This window comes from Buceros rhinoceros, unplaced genomic scaffold (genome assembly GCF_000710305.1).
Source record: "Buceros rhinoceros silvestris isolate BGI_N320 unplaced genomic scaffold, ASM71030v1 scaffold8748, whole genome shotgun sequence".
Taxonomy (NCBI): Eukaryota; Metazoa; Chordata; class Aves; order Bucerotiformes; family Bucerotidae; genus Buceros; species Buceros rhinoceros.
In genome coordinates, this window is record NW_010426498.1 from 91,715 (window position 1) to 112,603 (window position 20,889).

General features: G+C 44.4%; 1 protein-coding gene across 1 annotated transcript in view; it reads left to right on the forward strand.

Annotated features, from left to right (window-relative positions):
• Positions 1–15,240: 15,240 nt before the first annotated feature.
• Positions 15,241–20,889, forward strand: part of LOC104498181 (sodium/potassium-transporting ATPase subunit beta-1-interacting protein 3-like) — a gene marked incomplete at its 5' end in the record, with an annotated part of 8,119 nt that continues 2,470 nt past the window's right edge. The window contains one exon of the mRNA XM_010141533.1: positions 15,241–15,378. Coding sequence (XP_010139835.1) covers positions 15,241–15,378 — 138 coding nt within the window. The remainder of the gene's footprint in view (positions 15,379–20,889) is intronic.

Genomic DNA, 20,889 nt, shown 5'->3' on the forward strand with positions numbered 1-20,889 from the left:
TCATTTCTTTGGCCAGCACCAGCTTTGTAATTCTACAAGGTCAAAACCCAAAGTTAGCTGTGATGGAGAGTGGTGTGCTGAGCTCTGTGCCACAGATCCTCATAACTCATAGTAATGTTAAAAGTTATGCGTGAAAGTGTTCCCGTGTGGGAATCACAGACGCCAAAGTTAGCACGAGCAGCTCTGCATTGTACAAAAGGGTTTCCAACAACCCACCTCGCTTTGGTGGTGATGACTGCTATGAAAAGTGTACTTCAGTCTCCAGAGAGATCCTTGGCGGTTACTAGTTTCCCTTTTTCTTCGTCTTCATAATCTCATCCTCACTGCATATGCTTATTTCAACGCATGAGGAATACTGCCAGCAGCAGTAGTGTTGGCTTTCTCCCATGGGGCTGGGAACAGGCTTCACGGCTTGGCACTGTCATCTCACATGGTTTTGTTCTGAGGTCTCGTCGTGTCTGGGTGATTCTTCCAAGCTGAGAAAAGTTTCTTATTTGCCTCGCAGGACGTTATGAAGGACAGCTTTCCTCTGTTTATCTTTAACCACAGTTATCTAATTTGATCAGTGGACTCAGATCTGAATTTAGTGGCTGCACAGCTAGTTACTAGTGGTGCCTGCTGGAATATAATTCCTTACTGCTGATGGAGTTTACATCTTCAAGCAAAAGCAAGTATTCCACTAACTTAAACACATCCTGTCTTAACCATTAAATAAATGGGGCCTTGCCTTTCCCTGATGGAAAACGAGCTGAGCCTGGATGCAGACCTTTCCACAGACTTGATCTCTGGGTTAGACGTTTTACCTTGCTTTCAGCACTAGCTTTGGTTTCTCTCATAACATAAAATTTATACTGTCACTCTTACATATGGTATTTTTACAGATACTAGGCTAAATATGAGGTCCTATAACTCTGTCATAAGTCACTTCAGGTGAGGAATAACACCACTGAAATGCAGCTCTTTGTAATGTGTGTCTTTCAACTCATTTGTTGTCCTCTCTAAAGTGTGGTTCAGCTGCTTGCTTAGTAAATACTGTTTGCTCTTTTACTGCATTTCTGTGGAAATAGCAGCAAAGAAGTGGAGCAGTAAAATTTAGAAATACAGCTCGGAAACCTATAGTTGTACATCTCGCAGGGTTGAACATGATTTTTTAACAGCACCTGTTTATTATTCACCTCGTGTGCCCTTTTCCGCACACACGTACTCATGCTCAGCAGACTTGTGGTAGTGGCTGTAGTTCCCCTCGGGCTGTGTCATGGGCACCACGGTAAAATATGGGACCAGAATTATCGCTGGTATAAAGCAGTCTGTAGTAAACAGAGCCTGGTTCACAACTGATTATCGATGGGTATCCCGATGTAGCCCGTTAAGATGGAGATAAAGGACGTTGCCTGAAAAGGAAGGAGGAAGCCACAGCTTTGTGTAAGGGGAGCTTTTTCCCCAGCACAAATTCTCCTCGGGTCAAAAGATGCAGCAGGGTGATAATGAGGAAGGGTCAAAGCGCAGTAGTTTTGTAACGTTCTTCTAGATTGCTTTGGGGGCTGTTGTATAAAATTGTAGAGCGGAATAGTTTTTAACAGTTCTCCAACTCATTTCTGTCCAAAGCTCCAGAGAACTTAATTTATGACAGGCTACAATGCGCAAGACCCCATACCTAGAAACAACGGGAAATTTTCAATTTCACATCTTTTATTTAATAAGTTTGCAGCATGTATAGTGCAGTCACACTATACAACTTAGTGGGGTTTTGCTTAAACCACAGAATGTACATCTTGGGCTGTGGGAGAGAATTTGTCTTGCCTTTACTTTCCCTTAAAACTCAAGAAACGAAGTCCAGCTACAAGAAACAACCCGCTTCACTTAGCTTTAGGTTAACACAGAAAATATTGAATCTACTGTAGTCAATGGTGGCATTTAAAAATACATATGAGAGAGGAAAATGAAAGTACATCAGGAAAAGATAGATGTATATTCCAGCATGTAGCACTATATGCCTGAAGCTAGAGCTGTCAGAAAATTGCTGAAATCATCAAAAGAATGCAAGGAAGAAAACTGTGGCACTGGAAATAGAGCATGGAAATAAATATTAGCGTGTTTGGAGTAAAGAGGATGTTAATGACGATGCGGGTCTCTTGAGCAGTGATAAAATGGTCAGATTCCTTAAAAGCATAGAAATGACAGAAGTGATCACGCAGTTTCTTCGTCTTGGGGAAAAAATCCAAAGGAGTAGCTGATAGTGTTTGAAAGGATAATGATAATAAAACATTTTTTTGATCCGGTGATAATTTGAGAGGATCTCTAGCACTAAATATTAACACGATGGACATTTTGAAAAGACTGTGTCCCTCTGTCCTGCAGCACTCGGAGGTTTTGAAAGAATTAGGTGAGGAAATCTCTCAGGATTTGCTTATGGTTTTTACCGTGTTTTGGAACAGTAAAGGAGTTCCAGAAGAGAGCTAATGTTATGTAATAATTTAGAAAAAATCATACAAAAATTACTTAACTGCCGCATTGAGTGCTTAGTAACATGCTGAACTGGGCACCTTATAAAATTTCAATCAGGAAAATAGTGTAGTGAAAATTATACAGCATACCTTAAATACATGAAAATACGTTAACTGTAGTTCTCGAAGTATAACCATTGAATTGGGGGTTTCTGTTCAGCAATATTGTGTTTAAAGGCTGTGTTCCTCAGGGTTGTATAGGGGCTTTAGGTCCTGTGCTGCCAAACGTTTCAATAATCACCAACAGAAAACCAAAAATCATCATTTATAAGTTTTTCAGGGATGCAAAAGCAGGGAAATGCTTAAATAATGAAGATAAATATTGAAATTTTAGCGTTCTTGTCTCCAAAAAGTCCTGAACCCCCCTGATTTATTTAGAATCCTAAAAATATTATATCAGGATTGTTCTGTTATTCTGGGGTCTTGTGTTAAAACCAGCCTGGATCTGAGGTGATGCCTTTTCATGTCTGCTGAGAGAACAAGAGCTCTATTGCCATAGCTTTTAAAACGGGTTAGTCTTGTGTCCGTCTTGGGACGGGAACTCTTAGCTTACTACGCCTGGCGCTTTTGGCCAAGGTGGACTTTATCTTGTACCGTGAGCGCTTTGGTCAGTCCAAGAGACCATCTTTGGGGAGCAGCAGCTTAGCGGGCGGCGTGTGCCAGAAGAGACGTGTGAGTGTGCAAAGGTGGCGTTACAGCGTGATGGAACAAGAGCTGTGAGAGTTTAGGTAGAAGCAGGAATAAACGTGTTTGGAGTCTGTCTAGCTGTGGAGTTCCAAAGGACATGAGACAGCAGAGATGCGGGGGGCATCCTCACGCGGGGAAACGCGGTAGGTTTTCACTGTATCACCTTCCTCCATATTACCCCCATCTGCTGAATCACTGGAGTGAAGAGGCTTCTCTCCTGACAGTGGATTTTCAGGAGCTCCTGTGAGATAATGAATGTTATCATTTCTTGCCATGGCATCAGATAAGGCAGGCTGGCCTTGTCTCTGTGCCTATTGCAGCGGCGATAAGAACAGAGATTACAGCACGCCATCCCTGGGGGCTGAAAACTCCCGTCACGGACTGATTGCCTCGCCCTGCTGGAAAGGGGTGTCTCTCACCAGGGCGACGGGGCTGGAATAAATAAGCCTCCAGCGACTGAAACTCGTGAAGCAGACAGTCTGCAGCAGGATGGCTTTTTTCCTGGGTTTAAAGGCTCGCCTTTTGCACATTTTCTACTAATCCAGCTGTTTTTGCTAGATAAAATGTGAGTAAGAAAGGAGCAACATACTTACCCGCTTCATCTTTTCAAAGAGTCTTTTCACTAACTTTTAAGAATGAGTGTAACAGCAGTGAGACCTTCAGACCAATATTATATTATAGATTAAACATTTCTATTTGGTAGTCATGATTTTACTCATTGCATTTTCTTGCTGTTGATAGTATTTGTGCTCAAATAAGTTTGGAATCTTCTGATAAATTTCTTTCTTCTTCCCCCCCCGCCCCAAATCATGAAATCAAATTGTAATACTTAAATTTCAAGGCCATAACTTTAAATCTACTGGGAAACAGATTATTGTGCCACAGTGACAAAAATCCGCCCTCGTATCAATAGTACAAGTTGTGGAACATTTGGAACATGGAAATTAGTAAAGTCCAGTTTGGTAGGACTGTTTTCTCCAGCCTTACACTTGTTGGGCAAGCGACAGTTTTCTAGCACTGCAAACTATGTGCAGGCAACTTGTGTCTTTTGCAGAAAATGAGACAATTAAATGTTCTAAGGCTTCTAAATGCTTATTCATGGAGGAGACGAGCAGCATTGCAGTGTTTCAGCTGCATGGGTTGTCATTAATAAGAACTTCAGTAGCTGTATAATAAATATCCCTGGAGGATATCATCTCAAAGTCTCACTGTGGCCGTAGTCCCGGGAGTTCTGGTATAGCAAATGCTAGGGATTTCCAGTAGCAACTGCTTTTTCCGGAGTGTTGGGTTTTTTTTCCAGCAATACTGTCTTCCTCTACAGGTGCTTGAGGTATCTTTGCTTCTCAGTCCTGATATTTAGTTCACTAGTCAATTGATTGGGTGGCCTTACTGCAAGTATCTCTAATCAGATTCTGATTGGTCTGACATTTGTTTCCCTTCGGTTAACATCATGGTTTTATAGAGAAAGTTGCATAGTGCTTTGATGCTCCAGTCACATGAAAGATCTTCCCTTATCTCTTAGAGCTGAGGGTGGATTTTGGCAGTTGTCCCCTTTAGCACACTTAGCGTTAATTTATGTCATCCTGGAACTCCCACACTCCTGAACAACCCCCCCAGTTTTACTGGGGTTACTGCTGAGGACGAGGGTTTCAGGTTCTGATGCTGCCGTGACTGCCCTCAGTTTGGCCGGGGCCATTGCTCTAAACTTGTCTTAGCTTCTTGCTGGTTACTGTCTCCTTTTGTCCTCCTTATGAAATGCTGATTTGCTCAGGTTTATAGATTTGATCCTGATCTAGTCCTATCAGCTCTGCCACAGCAATAAAACCAGCATGTTTTGAAGGCAGAAACATGCCTTGGAGTTTCTCGTGTCTGCGCAGAGTTACCCTCTTTCCACAGCTGCTGTCACCGCACATTGCTGAAATCACGTACTGAAAGGCGCTGAAAAAGGGAGCAATTCTACTGTGAGGGCGACCGAGCACTGGCACGGGTTGCCCAGAGGGGTGATGGGGTCTCTGTACCTGGAGATACTCAAAAGTCATCTAGCCATGGTCCTGGGGAACCTGCTTTAGGTGGCCCTGCTTGAGCTGGACCAGGTGACCTCCAGAGGCCCCTTCCAACCTCCGCCATCCCCTGAAGTGGTTTTGCTCTGCTGGCACTCAGGAAGGACCCACGCGCTCACTTTAGCATCGGTCTTCTGTAAAACTGCCCGCTCTCTCCGTGTTTCCTGTGGGGCAGATTGCACCGTTTCAGGTGACAGCCAGGAGGGGTTGTCACAGCACCTGTTACCAGAAGGATTGTGTCCGCAGTGGGGTGTGAGGTGTCTCTTACACAGCACGCTGTCGCTGAGATCTTTGTTACCCAGAAGTGGTCCGTGCAGCGCACATCATCTGCGGGACCCATTCTCGTGCTCCGTATTTTACAGCTAATTAAGGCTGTTGTGTTCTCGCCTGACTTGTACAGGAATGTTACGTAGGCAGCGCTGACAGCAACACCTCCTGCTGCTGATGCACTGTCAGACGGTTGGGGAATTTTGCAGGCATCGGGGATCAGTACCCTGAAATCCAAAGGAGAAATCTCATACTAAGGGATTCTGTTATATTGCATGGCCACTCTTCCCACTGGCCTGCGTAGTCTTGCTGAGCATCTCTAGACGATCACGGATAATTACCTCTTGCCTTTGAACATTTTTGGTGTATTTCATGACATTCCCGTAGCCGCCCTGCTTTCCTTCCAGTTGTTTTGTTCTAAGCCTTTTGAGAGACAGTTGACAAGTTTGGCTCGGTCTGTTTGCAGGCTGAGCTTAGGAATGGACAAAAGAGCTGCTGGAGCAGGTTTGACTGATGGGATAAACAGAGAGGACACTGCTGAGATAGATGAAGAGCTCCACTGAATATCATGAGCTTTTTTTTTTTTCTTTTGTAGTTTAACTGAAATACCAGCAGTGGGGCTGGAGGAGAGTGGCAGAATTGTGAAGGTAAGGGGAGATAATTGCTGCGTCTGTGGTTTGCAGGGACAAGGCTAGATAAACTTCTTCGGAACGTGGCAGGCCAACTGCTAAATCAGCGTTGTTAGTCAGGGAGAGGTCATTCCAGGGAGAGAAAGCAGAAGTTGGAGGATTGAATGGAAATAACAAAACAAACAGGCAGGGGTTACCTGACAGGGATTTCAGTTCATCTCGTGCCTTGCAGTCTGGGTGCCCATCTCGTCCCCTCTCCCGTCCCAGGCTCTCGCTCTGGCTGCGCGTGCTGGGGGTGCAGATCCTGCAGCAAGCATTCCCTGCTTTTTCTCTTTTTTCCTTTTGTTTTGGCTGGATGCTGTAATCATCAGAATCCAGGAGGGACCGAGGGCTGTCAGCATTGCTGTTATCAAGCGCTGGCATCGCCAGTTGCCTCCTTGCCGTAGCCACGATGCTCTGGGAACTCAAAGGAGTAGTAAATGTGTTTGTTTCTCGCTATTGTTAGTATTCAGTAAGTGCTCTGTCTCACCGTTTCTTGAGCAGCTGCTGAGGAAGCCTCTGAAGGTACTTGCACTTATGGATGTGTTCAAATATGCACAGAAATGAAAAAATGAACCTTACAACTAAGAGAATTTAGAATTTAAGATGCATTGGGGATGTGATGGTGTGGCAAATAAAAGCTCTCTGTTGGACTGAAGCCGACGCGTACGTAGCTCGATATAATTACAAAGGTGACAAATTCTAATGGGCTTTTTCCTGTTCTCAAGTATCTTTTGACGTGGACTTGATCGTTCATAACAAGATAGGAATCTTTAAAGATTTTTAACCTGTAACCGTCCCTTATGCTGTCTTTCGCTGTATGTGTGCTGGCATTTAGATGAAACAACCAAGGGAGTCTTAAATGCCAATAAAAGCATGTTCACTCCAGCTGTTTGCAGGCTTGTATAGGTCAACCAGCCAAGGGGCTTGGCTTGAGTGTTTTGGGATCAGGTACAGCTTCATCGGAGGATTGGAATTCAATCTTAAATCACTGTGCTGTAACACGGTGCTACGGGGTTTTATTACAATAGTTGGCTTCTTCCCCGTCGTAGCTGCCCGCGGACTGTCACTGCGTTTTTACAGCGTCTGTGTGGTGCCGGTGCAGCAGTCAGCCTCGGGTATTGCACACAGGCACGCGTTGTGTTCTGGCAGGCGGGACTGTTCGATGCCACCTTTTCTATCACTGCAGTCAGGCCACCCGGCAGAATAAATGTTAACAGACCCTTCCTTCCATGCTGGTGGGATTCTTAAATAACTTGCTGGAGCCTTCCTGAGCCGGGTTCCGCAGCCTTGGCGCGGTCACAGCTCCTTTTGCCTTCTGTGGGAGTTCTGTCTGAGCCAAAACTGGAGCCTTGGGCTCGGTTTGGTGAAAGTACACAACACCCTCGTATCAAATCCAGCACTCGAGCTTCCTGCACGTCACTGATGGAGCTGCAAGGCTTTTTAGTTGACATTGTTTGGAAAATGTTTTTCCTTTGAGAATTAGCTTTAGTTTGTGTCTGTCTGATAACATTAAATAGTGATTTTTTTTTTTTTAAATATTTAAGATGTGGAGAAAATGAGCTAAGGAAGGGAACCCTTTCAGCATCTTACAATTACATTTCTAGGTTTGTAAGATGTGTTTACTAGCTCCCCTTATTACAGTGTGGACCAAATTCTCAGGTGAGCTCAGCGTCTCTGCCAGTCGTTCAGTGGTGGTTTAGCAGTGCCTTTCACAACTAGTTGAACATACACTGCTGACTACTTACTGTAGTTTTCGATTACCCTGTTGTTATCAAAGAACTGCTGGTAAAGTAGTGATGAGTGACCCTTTTTTTTCCTCAGAAAAAATATTTTTAATTATTTTACTAAAATATCATGTTTTCTGCAATATTGTGCTATCTCTACTGTAATCCTCCAGGGAACTCCTTCACTAAAGCGCTCACGAGAACGGTGGAAAGACCGTTACCTAGTGCTGAGTGTGTTCCACACGAGCTGAGCAGTGGAGTAACTGTTGAAAGGCTATGCAGACTCTCTTGAAAAGGACTGAATTACTTCGTACCTGTCTGTCTTTTCTTTGTTTCTATGCTTTGGCCTTCACTAACCTTGACTACTACTCCCTTACTGAGCTTTTTCAGCATTTTTTTTTTTTTTTTGCATGATACCTTATCCAGCTGTCCAGCCTCTCAAGTGACAGCCAATTTCCTGTCTACCTGACCGACACTGCAGAGGCACTTCTGATATTAGATCATCAGGGGTTTTTTATTTCTTTGACAATTACTCGTCAGAAAGATAGCAGTTTCTCTTTTGCTCCATGAAACCGAACTTGTTATAAACATTAGTGATTTACTGCGAACCTTCTTTGAAAGTCAATAACCTTCACGCCACTTAATCTTAAAAATTTATTTGGTGAGCTGTTGTAAGGGATTACCGTCTTAAAATCACCCAAGAGCTAATATTTCACCTAGACAAGCGAATTCAGATCGTTAAAAATCTAATGGGAATCTCCTTCGTGGTCAGATGATCGCTTTAACTGTCACCGAAGGTGTAAAGAAGTGATTTAAGTCAAATTTTTCCATTACGTTGTGACACAGACTACAGTCGTCTTTGGTTGTGACGCCTCTATTAAAGGTGGTAAGTCACAGGTGAGGCGGCTGTAACCTTTAGCTGAGGGACAGTAACTTCCTAAATCACGTTCTTCAGCCAGGAGCGATCGTCTGGCACCACCCTTCCACTTCAGCCGTAAGTGTTCTCCCCTCCGGTACAAACCTGGCATTTCTCTCATGTTAAATCTTATGTTCCTTCTTACTCAAGTCAAGCCTGAAATTACAGCAAGAGTATAAAATTTGTGTGAAAAGAGTTTTATGCTTTACCAGTGGGTCTTTGATGCAACTAATTTCTTTTTAACCTTCTTGCTTCGCTGTTAGTTTTCTGTTAGAAATTCTGGATTTTAGCATTTGATAAGTCTTTTTTTTTTTTATTTTTACTCTCCAGTGCTGGGGCTTTATCCTGTCTAGTTTAGTAGCTTTTTTGGAGTCCTTTCCCCTTAACATTAGACAGTACGTCGTCTCCATAATAACGTAACAATATGATGCGAATACTGTGCATTTGCCCCAAGGTTCTTGCAAAAATGTTTTCTCCGTGGAACATCTGTCAAGAAAAACTAAATACATGCCTCAGAGCACTGGAGTGGGAAGACAGGGTTGAAGTCAAGTGTGGCTAGTGCTAAAAATGACCTTGATCCGAGGTCTCCTCTCTTCCAGCCAGGTACCCAGGCTACAAGGTGATGTCAGCGGCTCCCACTGCTCCTCTTCTTCCTCGGCATCGCCCCCTTCCTTGTGCTGGCGTGTTGGTTTTCAGGGGCGTGCAGCCATCTGGGCGAAAAGGAAGGAGGGACCAGGGAGAGAGGATGGGATGGGGTGGGAGGGAAAGGCGAGTTCAGTGCTGAGCTCAGCAAAGGTGTCCTGTGGCCTCAGGACAGAGGGCACGTAAAGTGGCGGGTGGTTTCCTGGAGGAGGCTCGGGAACCAGTTCAGTTTTACCTGTTGCAATGCAGCGTGGCGTGTTGGAAACCAGTGTAATGCTAAAAGGAGCGACAGTCCTCAGAGACTCCAGGAAGCTCTTTCTGAAGCCGCAGGTTGAATTTATGGCCTTAAGGTGAAGCAGAAGGTTTTGGAGATGATGTCTTTATGCTTAGGAGCAGTAGTCAGCGTGGATGATGTGTGCCCTGGCACCTCTCCTGTGATAATTATTAGCAGCATCAGCCAACTCTTGAGTCTTACATGCATAATTCAGATGCTTCACATAATTCCTGACTCGAACTTAGCATGTGAATGCTCTGGACTGTTAATTTTTGGATTTGCTTTTGTTTTCTAATATACTTTTTTCATTTTTGAAATAGGAGAAACAGTGTCTTCTTGGGAAGCCCTAATAATTTGTGCCTTTTTTTCCTAGTTCTTAAGTCCTAGTCTTAAGTTTTTATTTTAAAAAAGATTTTAAAACTGTGTAGTTTTACAGCTCTGTTAAGTATTTAATTTTATGATTGTTGTTAGATTTCTTGAATACGATTTTGTTAGACATAGAATGGATAATTTTCTGGTTGTTATAATCTCTAGGGATTGTCTTACATGACAGATTGAAGCTGCTTTTTAATATCAAATACAGAGTAGACTATTCTTGCCCAATTTTGTAAACTTGGTAATTGATAGGGCATCAAATTTGAAGGTATTTCTATATATCATTAACCTTTCATTTTCATATTAAGCGGTTTTATGAGGTTTTAGTTTTTGTCAAGCCCCTTTTAGGTCTTTTCCTGTCTAAAATGACCTGTTACATATGAGACACCTTTTTCTTGATCCAGTGGCTGGATGTTACGGATGTAGATCTACTTATTCATCTCAAATTAATGTGTTGTTTGTAAAAGCTTTTCCTTTAGAATATAAACTTGAGTTATCCACGAAGCTTCTGACAGAAGAGAAAATTGAGGTTTTAAACTCGTTTTGAAAAGTTGACTTTAACTCTCCTGTGGTGTCTCATCACTCAGCTTCTGATGTGTGTTTTGGAGTACAACAGGGCTGAGCAGTTAGAGGAGGGGGTTACTCCATGGGGCCATGTGCAAGTCTGCTCTCAAAGATGCTTTTTGATCTCTCTATTGTCTAGGACCATCTTGGTGATTTCTTCCTGTAGATCTATCAGCATTGCTGAGTGCTGCCTCACCTTTCGTTTTGTCCCTCCTTTGCCATAAGCCGCCAGGTAGGGCACTCAGGCTACAGCTGCCCTGTTTCTCCTCTTCCAGATGTTCCAAATGTGCTGCACATCTGGTTGATCCCTCTAGCGGGAGGAGCTCACAATTCAGATGAGCTCGCCTCGGCTCTTTGATGCTCCAAGCGCAAGAGGGCTCGGGCATGGCCAGAAGAGAACGTTCAGCCTGCCTGCCTTGCATGCAGCCCAGTGTTGCAGCTCGGAGCCTTCTCCTTGCGCTCTGCTGGAAGAGGGACGCGAGGGATGCCTGACAGGCTTTATGAAACAGCGAGGTAGAAGAACAAGACAAATGTGGTGCATCTTCATTAAGTGATCGGATTGTGTCCCACTAGAGCATTTTGCTGCTAGTCCTGCTCTCCCGAGTTGTGCACTTTACAAGATTGTCGGTGCTGGTGATGACTAAATAACGAAGCGCTCCCTTGGCAGCAGTGATGAGAAATATTATGTCTCCTTTTCCAAGTGTTGCTGTGATAAGAAAATGGTATTTCCCATCAGCTTCAACAGTAAGTTCTCAGGAAGCTTTTTCATGCAACTGGACATAGGTTTCTCTAAAAGCAGATCTCCAGTATTTAGATTGCCAAAACTAAAACCTTCCTCTTTAATTTGCAAAAGGGTTTGGGGGTTTGTTTCACTTTCCTGTTAATCATTAAAAACCAGCATCAAACAGCAATTTATAATGGACACTCCCAAACTTGGTTGCCTTGGTTATCATGAGTAGTGGAGGTGCCGGCTTCTCCTAGTATGTGCTTGATAGGAAAGTGATGTGACAGTAGACCCCAGAGGATCTCAGCCACATCGGCTTCCATCCCTACCAAGTTTGTATCAGTCTTCTAGAACAGGGAGAAGTTGAGCCAGATAATTTTGGGAACCTCTGCCTTGCCTTCAGAGTTAAGGGGTTTTTTGGCTGTTTTCAGAAGAATCTGAAAATGGTGATGAAATTCTCTTGGGAAAATCTCTCATTGACAAAACCAGCCTCCTTATCAAAATGTTTTTGGCGAAACGCTTCAAATACTCCCGTGAGCATAACTTGGGGTGTCTGCTCCTTTCCAACTGCACCGTGTGGCGTACGTCGGTCTGTGGCTACTGAGATTTCGGATTTGTGGATCGTGCTGGCTCTTTGTGTCTGTAAAACCAGCCTGTAACTGTGCACAGGTACCTGTTGCCCTCCCTTTATTGCGGTGATTTCTGTGCGGTTCATTGCCTGGTTCAGCGGCCGGGTTAGGGACTGCTTTTATTCATTTGCACAGAGCTGAAAACTCTGCTGCCTTCACCTCCGTCTGGGGACTCGGTTGGGTGAAATACCGGACGTAAGAAGAGCAGCACTTACACTCTCTCTCTATTCAGAGCGTAAAGAAAACAGAACCTACTGTTGCCTCTGCCATTTAATGAGTTATTAGGTTTTTAACTTCGATCTGCCCTGTCTGCAAGAAGGTTTTATAATTTAGAAGAAAGCAGCAATTTGAGCAGGATGCGTGTCCCTCCTACCCCTTTCCTTTCTTTTCTTTAGATTTTTTCCCCCACTAATGTATTCTGTAGGCTTTAGTGATGAGACAAACTACTCTGTGTTGACGACAAGAGGGAAATGAATGAGACCTGGCTGCACAGGAGAGCCTCGCCGCATAGCCCGGTGGTGAAAGCACTTGTCAGTGGGGGAGGAATGGGGCTGTTTGTTCGGCATCCTGCTCCCAGGACTCCTTCGGTGGTTTACACGCTGTCACTGTGTGTACGCTTGGGTATAGAAATAAAGAGCCAGCCCTGCAGGCAGGACACAAGCGACTCTCCCAATCCCAGATAAGTGCGATAAGCAGCAGGCTGTAGACTCGTGTTTCTGCCTGTGCTCTCTTTTTGACTCAACAATACACGCTTTTATTTTTTTGGCCAGTGACAGCTTCAAGGAGAAGCTCTCGCTCTACCCTAACAGACGGGAGGTGGGAGGAGAGGAGTGAGCACCCGGGTAGGCAGCCAGAGAGGATGCTGAACCTTATTTCTCTGTGTTTGTGGTAGATGTGTCTACCCCAGTAAACCAGAAAAATGTTTTATATGTGTATGTCCGTCTGCAGTGCACATACATATCCGTACAATCATCGTTGGGAAGATGCTTGTGTCCGCTGTGCTGTTTTGTGGGCACCTACTAGACGTGCTCGGAGCTTGCCTGGCAGCTGTGGAAGGAGGTTCCCAAGAAGGAAAAGTTTGTACCTGATCAGCTCAGGTACCAGCTGAGGACCAAGCCTGGTAACATGGGTCTGCTGGCAAAGTGCAGCGGCCGCGTTCGTTGATGTTGCCGTACTGTGTCTTTTAGGCCTTTAAGATGCTGATCTACCAGGCTCTGAAAATTGCTCCTGAGGACTAGCTTAAGAAGGAGCGTGTACTAAACAGCTTCGTTCGTATCTGTGCTGTAGGGCTTTCCTCCTTCAGACAGCTCTAGGGTTTCAACAGTAGACAAAAAGCCTAAGGGCGGCCGTCTCCTGCAGTGAACCATCTGTGTGCACTTTATTTCCTGCTCTGGCCAAGCCCCGTGCTCTCTACGCCAGCAAATTCACGTGTGCCTGGGGAAGCAGCCAGGCAGCAGCATGCTGCTGTGGGGGCTTGTGAGCTGTTAGAGCTCTCCGTCGTGTTGACCAGGCTCCATGCACCTGTCAAAGAACAGCGTGTTGTAGCAGAGAATTTGCTCTTTCAAACAGTGTTACTGCGCTCTTCGTACCTGTTGTAGTTTACTACGTAAATAGGAGGCACTACTCCTGGAGCAACCTCCGGAACGTCACTGTTAGCAGAGGAGCTGCACCAGGTTGATGAGTCCACCTTCGTTCATTCAGTTGTTTGGATTTATCATACTTATTAACCTCAGCACAGAGAATGTGGTTTTCATGACTGGTGTAAGGGATGATTTTTGTAAGGAAAAGGTGGGTTCTGCTCGCAGTGACACCTGGCCCCATCTTGTAGGTGAGGATTGAATCTGGCCGTTATATGTAAAAATGAAATAATTTATGTGAAATACGCACATACGATAATACTTTGGTTGGTATTCATAGGGCAATGCTTACTCCATCTGTCTCAGTCATAAATATTTTAAGTGCATGTTTCAGTAAATTTTAGGGTTTGTAATACAGCATAGTAAAATCAAGTAGATGTGGAATAAACTCTAGCAAGCACAAGGAACTCAGATGTTTCTCAGTAGAATTCTGTTCAGCGGCTCAAAAATGTCTTGCTGTGGCTGGAAAAATACTGAACCAAGTTTAAACTTAGAGTGTGCTGCCGAGAAAGTTGAGTTTAGTATCTAGACTAATAGATGGGATTGTCAAAAATGAATAGCTGATGTTTGCAGAAGAACTTTAAACTGGCATTTTTGGTTTTTTCCTTTTTTGAAGAAAACATTCAGAAACACAGAATTACCTGAGAACCCAACATATCTTCCAACAGGCTTTCACTCCCTGCCTCCACGCCACAGGTAGCAGGGGTTGTCCCAGCAGTCCTCCCTAATTCCTGCATTAGGGAACTCCTGGGAGTGTACCCAAGAGCCACTCCTGCGACGCCTCTGAGCCTGCTTTGCCCTTTCTGGCCAAAATCCTTTAGGAATAGAGTGAGGAACTTGCGGTCGAGTGTAGATAGTTGAGATGAAATCTAAGAAAACAAAGGCATGGGGAAGGGAGGGAGCATGATGATACCTCAGGAACAATTGCAGGGTTCACGTGGCTTTGCTCGATCTAAGTGAGCTTCTGTTTTAGACAAATTTTGTATTTAAATACTGTCAAACCTTAGAATTTCCAGCATAAATAAAACCTGTCTGCGTTTGGCTTGTGGAGGTAATTCTGTATTATGTGAGGGTTTGACAAATATTTTCTTAAAGTTTTTTTTCAAGGGCTTTTTCACTGGGAGGTCTGTGTGTTGACTAGGAGCTGTCTTCAGATACTAGCGTGCTGACAGCGCTGGCAAAGGCTACACCCAGTAGTTTCAGAATTTTGCTGTACTTTCCTCTGGTGAAGCCTGGTGCAAATAACAAAATGTCGAGTGTGCTCTGTCGCCATAATTAAAAAGTGGATGTTCTGTTTATGTGTTTTCTTACAGCTGGCAGCATTAGAGAGACAGATCTTTGACTTCCTTGGTTTCCAGTGGGCTCCTATCCTTGGCAATTTCCTACAAATAATAGTTGTCATTTTGGGTTTGTTTGGAACCACAGCGCTGGCAAAGGCTACGCCCAGTAGTTTCAGAATTTTGCTGTACTTTCCTCTGGTGAAGCCTGGTGCAAATAACAAAATGTCGAGTGTGCTCTGTCGCCATAATTAAAAAGTGGATGTTCTGTTTATGTGTTTTCTTACAGCTGGCAGCATTAGAGAGACAGATCTTTGACTTCCTTGGTTTCCAGTGGGCTCCTATCCTTGGCAATTTCCTACAAATAATAGTTGTCATTTTGGGTTTGTTTGGAACCATCCAGTTCAGGCCTCGATATATAGTCGTGGTAAGTCTCACTTATTATCTACTATTTTTTTGCTCTTGGGTTTTAAAACCTGTTCTATTACAAAGCAGAATTTTCTTGGTTTCAAAACAGCAGATGGTATTTGTGTTGTAATTTTAGAGGTCTCCATGTCTCTCTTTTTTTTTTTTTTCCCCCCTGCAAATTTAGGACTACTGAGTGGCATTTTAGAGATTTTGGAGGCTATCAAGAATGGGTAACCTAAAGAAAGTGCTGCCGAAATTATGAACGTGATACGAGTTCTTGAAAGAATGAAATATTTAGATGGGTCTTGGGAACATCTACAATTAGACCATGCATAAATGAAGAAACGAAATACAAGTAGTTGTTCTTTTTGCAATAGACAAGTGGAACGACTGGTCATTTAAAAAAAAGATAAATACTTTTAATGGTCAGGTTATATTTAGCTACATCTTCCGTTTAAACAGGAAGAAGCCAGGACCGTAGGAATTCCTTTGGTCCTGTGGCCCGTGGCTTCCAAAGAAATCTCCTTTGGCATCTAACTTTGCCAAGACCTGTATTTACAGCCTTGCCCCTAAATTGATGTAAATTGTCTCTGATGCCTGTAATGTGAAGCTTCGCTGACTTTTTCCCCACGTACTCAACGTAGCCAGGGATCAAAAGCTGTGAAGGAAACTGCCAGCAAAAGAATTTCCCCTTTTCCTCCCCTGCAGCCTCCCCTGAATGGATGAATAGTGTGACTACCTGGCAGTGTCTCTGTCTGGAGTGTTTCAGCCGTGTTGTCAAAAGTGGATTTTAAGAGGCTAAAGTTACTGTTTTTTCCCCTCGCTAGAGAGTGAAATGACTGTCTGCTGGGGAAAACTCATTAAGCTTAAAAAGCTTCGTCTGTTCTCGTCAAGCCTGGCATCCTGTAATACTCTGTAATGTCTTAAAAGGAAAAGTGAACAAAAAGTGCACCCAGGGTTCTTTATCCCCACATTAGCTGAGCCTCATGAGCAGACTAAGTAATTGAAAATGGATTGATGTAAGTAACGGCGCTTTATTACCTGGGGCTGGAGAACTGGGCAGCAGCGTGTATACATACATGTATTGATGGCTCACCTTTCTGCTTCAGGTTCTCCACTTTATAAAGACATCAGACGCAAGTGAGGGTAAACATCTGTAAAATTACGTAGTAAATTTGTGTCTGAAGTGCAGCACTGCAAAATCTCTTGCACCTCAGGTTCCCTGGTGGAAGCTCTGCTTCGGTTTTGAAATGAAACACAACAGCTGTTGACTGTTTCTCCATCTTTTCCAATGTAAATGAACATTTTAGACTATATTAAAGTTGTTTTAAAGTAGAAAACTCGTAATTAAAGTGAGAAACACCTCAACAGGGTACTTTGCCCTCAGATTTAACCAAACTCACGTTCCGATTTAACTTTAAGCATATATTTAAGGGCTCCAGCTATAGGAGGTGCAAATACTCGCGACTTGGGAAGATCCAAACGTTAGGGCAGCTTCTATCCTGACTAATGTAAGGGTTCCAGTGAAGCAGAGACAGTTTGAGCCCAATCCTGAAGTGTGAAAAGCACACCAGTTGTCTGGAACCAGCCTCGCAGCTCACCAGCAGCAGAAGGGGCTGGCTGATGTGCCTCTCTATTCCCCCAGTTCCTTGCTCTGCCTGAATACTTCTCCAAACCCTCTCCACCAGTTCTGGCAGCAGTTCACTGGACCCTTCCTTAAGCCAGTTGCACCCCTAAGCTGTCAGGAAGACAACTGAGCAAACAGTCAAGAGTTTTCTGCTCGATGGGTGAGCTGAATGCAGCCTGCGAGGTTCCAGCGAGCGCCAGGGCCAGCCTCCAGCAGGGACTGGGACTGCGCAGCCCTGAACGGCGCGGAGACGGAGGGGAGAGGAGATGCAAGACTTCCCTTGTTGCTAGCTACCAGCTGGTCCATTTAGCCTCTTGCCGAGCTTCACCCTCGGGCTGAATTCAGTGAAAACCTCAGGCCAGAGTAAGCAGCGACCCTCCCTTTGCTGAGCTGCTGCCTTCAGTCCCTTCGTTGTTCCATCCTTTGCACCAGCGCCTGTGTCGGTTCAGCCGCTTGATAAACTCTCAAACCAGAGCAGGTCTAGCTAAAAAGCAAGGACTTTTGTTCTGGTGTGAAGTGTAGGTCGGCTCTTGGACCTGTTCTGCTCATTCCAGCAGAAGGGAGAAGGTGTGAGAGGGGGAATGAGAGCAAGTAGCCAGAGGAAGGGGGGTGGGAAGTGCGAGGGGTCTGTCTGCAGCAGTGCAGGGTTACACCGGCTCATCGAGCTATAGCCTGGGGATCTTCCAGGCTACCCCTAACACACACACACAGAGAAAGAGAGGCAGCCGCAGCATTAACTCCTAGTGTTCTAATGAGTTTAAATACAATAATTATTTCTAATGGTTTTTATATTAATTAGTAATTGAGATCAATTTTTGCAGTTTGTCCTGTCACTAAGCAGATGCACTGTTTTCGGTACCTGAATGTTTTGTGGCTGAATTAAATCAGTACAAAGTTCCCAGGGGATATAAAAGTGCAGAGCTGATTCCTAATTTTCCCATATTAGCTCATTTGAAACTTACCCAAACATTTGCAAAGATGAAAAACCAGCTGCATTTCAGTTCTCCCTGTGCTGGAACACCCTCTCCAGAGCTCTGCTGTGATCATTTCCCTGTGCTTTTCCTCTCTTATGAGAACCTGCGATCACCAGCAAGATTTTCAGGCTGTTAAAATTGATTAAAGATGATGACAGGATACTTGTTAAAGCTGGGTTTTTCTCCTCTCCTTCTTCTGATATGGGACTTCAAAAGCCTTCTGAGCGATGAGTCATGTAGCTACAATTGCACAAACCTGGCCTGAAGCTGGACATAAATGTATTAATGAACAGTGAGAGATGGAAATAATACACTTAAACAGGGGGAATATGGGGTGGAAATCTCTCTCTCGCTTTACTTGCCTTAATTTATTCCGTTAAATAATATGATATACAGGCAGTGTGTACCTGAAAAGCCAGGGGGCAGTTTCTTAAAAACAAAAAAAGGGCAAGGAGAAAGGCTCTCCAGGATGCTTTACGCAGTGTTGAAGCAAATGTTGTACAGACACTCAAAACGTGTGAAATATTTAGGCATTCAAAATTGCTCCTTGAATATCCTTCCCGGTAAGTCCGAGCTGTTGCAGGTCCATCAGGTTGATGCATGGCACGTCCCTTGTCATCTCTCAGAAAGGGCTCAGTGGGTGCTGATGCCTCTGAGGCACAGCCAGGTATTCCAGGGGGAGCAGCTCATGATTCCAGAGTTGCTGCCTTTCACTTGGAGTATCTGTGAACCAACATTCATTCCCCCTGATGCCAAGACGCTGTCAGAGGAGGTGCTGCGCTTCAGATGAAGTACACGCTTGAGATAGTTTATTCATTACAGCTAAACTTATCCCATGTTCCTTGTGATACTCAAACCTAGAAACTTCCCTTTTCTCTCTCTGTTTAAGAAGCCTCCTTCCCGTTTTTCCTTAACCCTTTCTTTTTGTGGCACTGTGTCCATCTAACATGAATGAAAATGTCCGGGTGATTTTTAAATAGTGCATCATTTGGGGTATAAAACACAGCACCCCAGCTCTTCTTACTGATTCAACGTGAGCGGAAAATTCCTCCTTCATGCCGGGTACGGTGAGGGCTGCGATGCTGAGCAGGAGAGCAGCTCAGCCAGGGGAGCTGAATGCGGCTGCCCAAGAACAGATACACACATAACGGTCAGAAAGTATCACACAGATTTCAGGAAGAAACACTCTGAAACTACAGAAGGCTGTTATTAAAGCCCTCCTGTGCAATCCTCACGTGATCCTTTTCTCTATTTGCATGGATGCACAGAGGTGTTTTTTCTAGGGGCATACCTCAGCTGCAGTAGAGAGGACAGAGATACGGGGGCTTTTCTGCAGCTGTGGCGTAGGAACTTGATTTGCAGAAAACAGGAGACACGGGAAGAATGAGGCAAGCGACAGCAAAACCAAAAGGATTGCGTTTGGGTGGCTGAGCGTTAGCCGTGCTCTCAGCCCCCAAGCCCTTTTTTGCCACAAAGTGAGTCACTTAAACCAAACTTTTTGTGTGCTTTGTTTTCCTCTTGTGTTCTGGGTTCTTGCCCCGAGACCTTGCGGTCTGATTTGCACAAGTGCTGAGTGCTCAGCCGCAGGGAGCTGAGCACTGAGCTTGTAAAGCACTGGGTGACCCCAAGTGTGCTGAAAAATGAGGTGTTTAGCATCTCGAGGTGGATGCCTACAACATCTGAATACTCCTGAATGTAATCTCTGCCTGTATCAGAACATCATTTGCATTCTGAGAGCTTTATCCTTCCCTTATAACACAAAATAAATTAGTTAACGTTTGTGCAGCTCTCACCTGATGCAGTGATGAGCATCTTGGAAAACCTGTGAGAAAATTAATATTCTGTCCTCTGAGCAGGGTCTGAGCCACAAAGAGAAACAAAAGCATTGAGTTAGCTGTTTGTAAACTGTATTAAGGGAGGTAAGGTCTTTTAAAATAAAAGCACACCTATGATGATTTACTTAGTGCTTGCACATCCCCAAGAGAGAAGAGTGGTTCAGAGTTGTCACTGGTGCCATTAACAGATTTGGCTTGGCCCAGCAGGTCGGGTAGATTTCATTCATGGACAGATAAAACCTTCTTAAAGAGGTATTCTCCTAATATCTTGAAATCTGCTTACAAGCAACTGGGCTTATTAAGTGTGGATTCATTTTGGATACTCTGCCCTTGATGTTCTGGGGACATATGTTGGAAAAATCAGTGTGTGAAGAGTTAGGACAAAGTCAGCAAATGCGGTAAAAAATGATTCACTTGTTTAAATTAATCTCATGGCTAGTACAGACCTTTTACTGCTCACAAACCACGGCAGCTCTGTCTATTTTACAACATCTCAGCCAGGCAACCCTTCTCCCTAAGCCCGAGGGAACAGCCCAGGAGTGTTCCGCTCATTCTGTTTATTAATGATCATGATCTTACGCCACAGCCGTCTCCAAATGGTGTAAGTACCTGCTAAGAATTTAAATTACAGCTGCTAACTCGTTCAGTCTACAGAAATGACTGCACGCGTGTGGGGGGTAATCAAAGTGCGGGAAGTTGAACCCTCTTGACCTGAACCTTGCGTTATACATCGTAAGGTAGAGGACGGAAGAGGGGAACGTAACCCAAAACTGCCAGTGCCCTGCCATGGAAATGGGATCCAGCGGGTTGGAGGTGAGGGCGTTGAGCATATTGAAGAAAAACGGTGTGTTAGCCTCAGCTGTCACAGCTCATGAGACTTGCAGAGGCTCTTGGGAGCCCGTCTCTGCTGTGGAGTGGCCGTGCTGCTGCTCCCGTGTTAAGAATGACAGGACGAGGGGGAATGGCCACAAGTTGCGCCTGGGGAGGTTTAGGTTGGATATTAGGAAAAATTTCCTTACAGAGAGGGTTATTAAACATTGGAACAGGCTGCCCAGGGAGGTGGTGGAGTCCCCATCCATGGATGTGTTTAAAAA